The sequence below is a fragment of the Meleagris gallopavo genome, chromosome 6 (genome assembly GCF_905368555.1).
Source record: "Meleagris gallopavo chromosome 6, MGAL_WU_HG_1.1, whole genome shotgun sequence".
In the NCBI taxonomy this organism is placed as follows: domain Eukaryota; kingdom Metazoa; phylum Chordata; class Aves; order Galliformes; family Phasianidae; genus Meleagris; species Meleagris gallopavo.
This window is the reverse complement of record NC_139409.1, coordinates 47,304,841-47,312,217: the sequence shown is the minus strand read 5'-3', so window position 1 is coordinate 47,312,217 and position 7,377 is coordinate 47,304,841. Positions and strand designations below refer to the sequence as shown.

General features: G+C 37.7%; 1 protein-coding gene across 1 annotated transcript; it reads left to right on the top strand.

Moving 5' to 3' along the window:
• Nucleotides 1–1,067: 1,067 nt before the first annotated feature.
• On the top strand, nt 1,068–6,888 carry LOC104911574 (uncharacterized). Its single transcript, XM_019616674.2, has 5 exons — nt 1,068–1,219; nt 1,902–3,842; nt 4,760–4,885; nt 5,416–5,538; nt 6,621–6,888. Exons 1-5 carry the CDS (start codon nt 1,072–1,074, stop codon nt 6,656–6,658), a joined length of 2,376 nt encoding a protein of 791 aa, XP_019472219.1. The 5' UTR covers nt 1,068–1,071; the 3' UTR covers nt 6,659–6,888.
• Nucleotides 6,889–7,377: the final 489 nt, after the last annotated feature.

Here is a 7,377-nt window from a genome sequence, read left to right as displayed (position 1 = left end):
TTGTTTTTTTTTTTAACCTTCTTTTTGCTTTGGCCCTCTTTGGCCTGATTGAGTAAAAGAAGGTTGTAGGTTTTTGGTGCTTGAAAAAGCTGGGCAGACTGTTCTGGATGGAAACTGGAGAGGGCTCCAATTCTCTTGAGGGCTTTCTGAAACTCTAGATCTGAGTTGTATGCTAGTTTGTAACAGGTCAGAATTGTTTTGTTTTGTTTTTTTTAACCTTCTTTTTTCTCTGTGTTTCTTAAGTATTTAGGTTCTGTAAATGTAAATAGCTGAGTAGCTGTCTGTTTCTGTGTAGCCCAGAGACCTTCCTTGCTCCTTGTGTTCTTTTACTCCAGCTTCTAAGCTGTACAATATCACACTACTTGACTGGGTTGGTATGAGTGAATCTCTTAACTGAGGAAATGCCTAAGTATGGGAGTTCTGTTTTGTGAGCCTTGTGTGGCTCTGAATGTGAGCTCATGTGTAGGAGTTTTTCTTAGGATTTTTTTTCTGTTGTTGTTGCCTTAAGCACAGGAAGTGTGGTTTCACTGAATTATTTAACTACTGCTGTTATTGTGTATATTTAATTTAAGAACTCTGAGCCAATAGCTCTGTTGTGATCACAAATACAGCATATGTGATAGCATCTAGAAGTGCTTTCTTTATGAAATACAAAACCTGATTGTTCTCCTTTTTTTTTATCTTTTGCTCAAGACCAATTGGCCAAAAGCTAAACTGGTGAAAATACTACTTATATGTATGCAAGACTACCTTGAAGTTACTGTGGTTTTAAAATGTGTTATGAGATTAACTTCAAGTACTAATATTACAAGTTATATATAAAAGCTTACTTATCAAAAGGCAACTAGAGTCTTTGACAGTAATAACTTTGATAGCACTAGTCTTCTAACTTCTGTACGGATGACAGTAGTCTTCTAAGAAGTATATTGTTTCACTGGGTTAGAAATGAAGATAGGAAGAGAAATGTCTGCTGAATTCTGATAGAGCATAAGAATCATCAAGTCACATATGTTTTACGGTGATTAATCCAAGTCACTTCTCTTTTTTTTTACAGTGTTCAAAAAAAAAAAAATGAATACTGCACCTGCTTCAGAGAGTGGATCGTATTCCACAAACCACTCAAGACCCTTCTTCTATGCGCAGCCAACAGCGCAACAACCTTTTCAACATCCATGGTACCTCAGCCATACGTACAATCCATACTGTGTGCCTGCACCAGGTAAGATAAATGACAGCTATCTGAAGTAGTAAACTACTCCTAGAGTGGAGGAATGTGCTTTTAAAAAGCTGCCTGTGAGTTTAAAGGGGAATTAATGTAAAGATTGTTTTGTTAAGGAACAAATTTCAGAAATGTTAACCAATTGTGGCCTGCCTGTTTTGAAAAGCATTTCATTCTGGAGAACGGGAACTCTGCAAGATAGTAACTGTTATGGATACAGAGCTCTAAATATGACTAAAAATGAATATTTTTGTGTAAGCTTCATACATATGTTTTAGGTATGTATAAATACAAATTTGAAAGAGAACTTACAATATCATAATACATCTTGTAAATAGTATACTTATGTTAATTTCTATCTGGAACTCTGTTAGCAATGATGATGTTATAGAACAATGTATGAAAGAAGGGAGAGGCAACAAGCGAACAAAAAGCAGCAAAATAGCATGTTTCAGGGAGTAAAACTAAGCTCTGTTCTGAAGTATTGTTGTCCAGATAAGCTGTTCTGTAATGCAGAAGACTCTGCGTTCTCTACAAGACTTGCTTCTGGATATTGATAACTGGCGTGCTTTAACTGCCTGTGTGCCTGATCTCATAGCTGTCACAGTGTATGTGAGCAATTACTAATCAGAGTGACTTGTTTCAAAAATAAGGTATTTCTTTTTTGTTTCTAATTATATAGGCTTCCGGGGTGGACATCCATATTTTCCGCTTTATTCTGTTGCACTCCATGAGTACCCTGGATTTTTTGTTCCACAGCATCCAGTGCATGCAAGAATTAACAGAAGGCCTTATTTTAATGCTCCCCCACCCTCTCCCATGTTTTATCATGCAACGCGATTTAGACACTACAGTTCCCCTGGGAGAAAAACAGAGACAAAAGAAACACAGACTGATCCTAGACAGCCTGAAAACAAGCAAAAAAAGCATCAAGATACCCATACAGAAACGAAAGGTTGTGATGCAGGAAATATGGCCTGTGTTTCTTCTGGTATAGGTACAGAGACTGAAAGTACTTCAGAGAAACAAGATCTATCTGGATCTTCCATTGTGGTAGACAGGGAGTTTCATAATAGTCCTTCCAGCTCTACACAGTATAGAAATCTTCCTACTGGAAGCTATGCCTTTGAGAAGGAAGAGGTGAGAATAGAATACGGAAATGGCTCTCCAGCTATTCAACTGTGGAAGTCCTTTAAAGAAACTATTCCTTTGTATGATGTGGCAAGTGGTAAACCAGTCCCAGAGAATGTGGTGCAGCGTGACTTATTTTCTGTTAGCTCATGTGAGGGAATGATATATGGCCCTCATGAAGGGGAGAAATTGGTGCCAGGAACTTACATAGATGAGAGAAAAGCTGTCCTCTCTTCAAAACAGAGCGTTGAAACTATGCAAGAAAAAGATGTCCAAGATAATGAAGTGAAGCTGGATGCAGAAAAGCAGGTGACTACAGGTCAGCGGGCAAAATCCCCTCCAGGTGAAGCCATGGCAGTACAACTAGCAGAATTAGCAAGATCTGTTACCATAGACCAACCAGCAGTAAGACAGGATGTGCTAGTAACTAAGAAATCTAGCTCTAAAAGATCCACAGGTTCAAAAGCTTCTCAAGAAGAGTCCAGCTTTATTCAACAAGCAGGATTGCTTCCATCTAGTATGGAGGTAATGAGTGACTTGAGTTTTCAGCAGAAAAAGCTGAATCTAAGCCATAGCGCTAACAATGAAAGTCAAACAGATAGAAGTATTTGGTGTGAAGAATCAGTTGAGAAGTATGTTCCTTCTAACAGCTGGCTGGCTTGTTTGGATAATATGGATGCGAACTACAGCTATGACATGTGTTTGCCACAAAGGAAACGTCAAAGTGTACTTAGTCTTTCTTCTGATGACATGTCCTCTAGGGAGGATGGCTCGTCCATTGATAACGCCCCAGTGTCTTATTTTGTACCTGACTATGTGCTTCAGAAAAGCACGTACACCTTCCAGAAAAGTACAGAGGGCTTGGAGAAAGAGAAAATTAAAAGTGGTGGGTCCCTCAATGAAGATGAAGTGATAGGAAGGGAGCAGGTGAACAGCTTGAATGGCCAAGATGTCAAAAATTCTTCAACCACGAAGATTAAAGAGGCTTCCAGCAAAGGTAGAAGGCTGAGAGTCCTTCCTAGATCTTCTAGTCGGAAAAAAATCTGTTCTCTCAAGAAAAAAGCTGCCAAGAGTTTGTCAGAAATTGAGGACTCAGAAGAATACTCTATGCAGGTAGAAGAGGAGGATGAAGATGAAGAAGATGAGGAGTATGAAGATGATGATGTGGATGAAATAGAGTATTTCTTTCAAGAAGCTGCTCCATATGGAATCTTGATGCCAAGTAAAGGGAACTTGTACCGACAAGTTGGCCAAAGGATGCTTTGGAAGCCACCAAAAAATGTTTTTCCAACTCACTTAATTAGCTGGCCTGCTCAAGAGAAGATAAAAACTAGGAGTAGGTTTGGTGAAAACATCGGCATTGTTTACAAACCAAAGGAGAAAGAACAAGATGAAGCTGTATATAGTGACTATGGGTATTATGGAAGAAAGAGGCCAATGGCAAGAAGAGAAGAGGTTGAACACAAGCGAACACTTCAGAAATTCTTGGGAGGTAAGATAAGTACTAAGAAAAAGGTGCTTGTTAGTAGAAAATTTAAAGGACACAATTGCAACTGCAAACTGTAGACTGAACCAGTTGGGGGTGGGGGGAGTCAAACGTAATTTCAGTCTGGCTTAGTCAGAAGTACTTCAGAATTATTTTTTAGGCAGATGTTCTTCTGTTTGAAAATTAAAAAATGATAAAGCAGTCAGTAGAGAACTCAGCTGTAAACTCTTTTGAGTTAGACTAATAGGCTTAACTTCCTGACCTTAGTGGTAACTTTTTCATTTGAAAAGCTTAAGGTCAATTTAATTGTACTTGTTTACCATTGTTTAATGATGTTTTTGAAACGTAGGATTTGAATTTAAACAGACTTGACCTTCCATCTCAGATGATGTTAGGTAGATTAAACATGGTTAAATTCCTTGTAATCTGATGACCATGACCATGCATTGTGTAACTTCCCTTCTCTGCAAGAACATCAAACTATTGATTTTTGTTGGCTGCTGTCTTGCAGTTAGCAACAAAGTTTTGCTGTGCTTTTATAAAATCAGTGTGAAACTATTAAACTTGATCTGGGAAAGTTTTATTTACTTAATCCAATTTCTACTAGTATCTACTTTTAATTGGAAGTGAGAATAAGCAGAATTACTGAAGTTCATAACTGGTACACTGAGAGGCTGCTGGTTAGTATAGTCTTACTATGAAAAGCATCTAAAAGAGGATCTACTTCTAGTAGTGTGGGTAATGTTCTTTTTCTGCAATTTTTGTCATGTGGTCTACAGAAACTTATGTTCTTACTTCCGAAAGACTCTTAAGATTCAGTGGCTAGCTTTGCATTCTGGCAAACTGTCTGGTTGATTGAACAGTGTATTAACATTAGCAAGCAAGAATACTGATTTTTGTTTTTTAATCAATTCTTCTATTAGGAAGACTGTTGAGGGAGAGTGTGGGGATGCCACCTGAAGAGTATTGGATTAGAAGTGGTGCTAAACCCAAATTCACTGGACAAATACATGGTAGTATCTCACCCCAAGCCAAGAGCAAAGAACAAGGTACATTTTCTTCAGTGTTTGCTTTATGAAATAGCCAGACAGTGTAGTATAAAACACAGTAAACTTACTGTTTTGGTAAGATTTGAAGATAAGGAAACTAATTCTAACTCTTCTGTTACTGCTGAAGTGTGCTGTCAGTCCAATACATCTCAGGATGTTTCATATCCTTCTTAAATTCAAATATATGCAGATAGTGGTACGTTAGAGCAAGATAATTTAAAGGTACTATGGGAAATATTGAATGTTACGTGGCCAAACAGAGCCCTTATTTGTGCAAAGCTTCTTTGTCATAAACTGGAGTATTAATTTTTCACCCAAATAATGCATCTCTTAAGTGCATACGCAGTGGTAGTTCCTAATCCTGACAAGTGATATTATGTGATTTCTGTACATCCTACTTTCTATCTGCCAGTGGAATAGGTACCGAGTAGTGTATACAGGGGAGAAAGAGAAGCACTAGAAACAATGGAGAAAAGCTGAGCTTAAATTTGCTTTTGTATGACTTCAAGATACAACTGGTGTTTATCTAGGCTGCCCACCTCTGGTTAAACCAAAGAAGAGAATAGGCAAGCCCCCACTAAAACGCAGAGACACAAGATGTGAGGTGGAAGAAGTGGAAGTGTGGGAGATGCCTAAAAGGAGCGTACGCAGAGGTTAGTAGGATTCTTACAAACATTTGCCCATTACTATCTTGGAGTAATGTGTCCATTGATATAATGAGATCACTGGGTTATTTGTGAAATAATAGCAAATAACAAAGTCAATTTAAAGTAAAACTCAAGCTTGGAATGTGAATGTAACTGAATACTGGTTATTGTAGCGCTGACTGAGCAGGTTCCTTAACTCTAAGGAGAAACACTACTTTCGTCTAGTTGCTTTTCAAAGTATTTTATTTAACTCTTGATTCCTGTGTCACTTTTTGCTGTCTTTAAGCTACAGGTCTGTTTCTATCAAAATAGGTATCTCGATTCAACATAAATGCATATAGATCATTCTTAACAACTTTAAGTAGGGACTTGTTGCTAGTTGTAGATTCAATAACCAATATGCTTTTTTTTTTTGCATTTGTTGGAGAGTCCAGAAAGTTACAAATTGAAATGGACCAGTATATACCAAGAAGCCCTCTAAAAGATCTTAATTCCTTAAGAACAGTTTGGCATAACTTAAATATAAGCTAAGCTAACCTAAATGTTTAGTTGGGAAATACTTAAGATGAGACCTTCTTTTGTCAAAGCAAACACAATGTTAAATAGTATTAGAATTCCTTGTATTTTCAGTGTTTGAAACAGATTTGACTGAAATCAATCCTGTTACTCAAAGTTGGTGTCAGCCATGAAGTCTTACTAAACATGGATGTGTAATCTTTAGTTGTTGACCTTTTCCTGAAAGAGCTTTCAGAAAACTCGCGTAATCCTAAATGACCTCTATATTTTTTTTTCTCAGAAATAGTTGGTGAATCTTGGATGCCTTCTGTTCAACAAGAGCACACTGAAAATTTAAGTTTGATATGAAACTCCTGCCTATCTGTTACAGAGATAGGATGCTGGACTGCAAAATGTCTGCAGAATTTAACTTGCTGGGCATTTGAGTATATACTTGTAATTTCAATCACAAGCATCTTTTCCTGCAATAAGAAAAGGCAGTCATCGGTGTCTAGCCTTCCTTTGGAAGCAAGTTGACCTGTGTTACTCAGAGTGTGTGTACCTTAACCATTATTTTTTTTTTTTTCCTTTAGGGCGTGGAGCAAGGAAGTCTCTTTATAAGAGAAGATAACTGCAAATATTGGGGCAGGAGGGGATAAAAATATCATAAGCTTGCATGAAACCAAAAGTAAATTTTCTTGTATATTTTGTAAGTTGCTGTGCACTCTTCAAGGGTAAGAAATGTCCTCCATATTTATGATGCTGCAATTAAACTGTAGTAAGTATTTAACACTAAACTAAGTCACTTTTTGTAACTAATGCATCCACTATTTAAATAATAAACTTAATAGAAGTGCATTTAAGTCTCCATGGAAATAAAAATTACTGATGCATGCATATCCTCATCATACTATTACAACACGCCAGTTACTGCTGCCCTGTCCTTAAGGTCAGTAGGACTACAAAGCCTGTCAGTGTCATCTCATGGTTAGTCTATGTGATATGTGCATAGCTGTAGGTTTATCTTCCATTGGCTGCATATTTGTCTGTTTGCTTTTTTTTTTCTGTGAAAGTATAAAGGACTACAGTTTAAGCTGTATGAAGTCAACTACTGACTTGATATGTAAGTTACAACGTGACTTGCAGTGGCGTACTGATAGATGGCTGAATATAAGCCAGCAGTGTGCCTGGATGGCCAAGAAGGCCAGTGGAATCCTGGCTTGTATCAGGAATGGTGTGGTGAGCAGAACTAGGGAAATCATCCTGCCCCTGTACTTGGCATTGGTGAGGCCTCACCTCGAGTGCTGTGTTCAGTTTTGGGATACCTCAATATACAAAGGAGATTGAGAT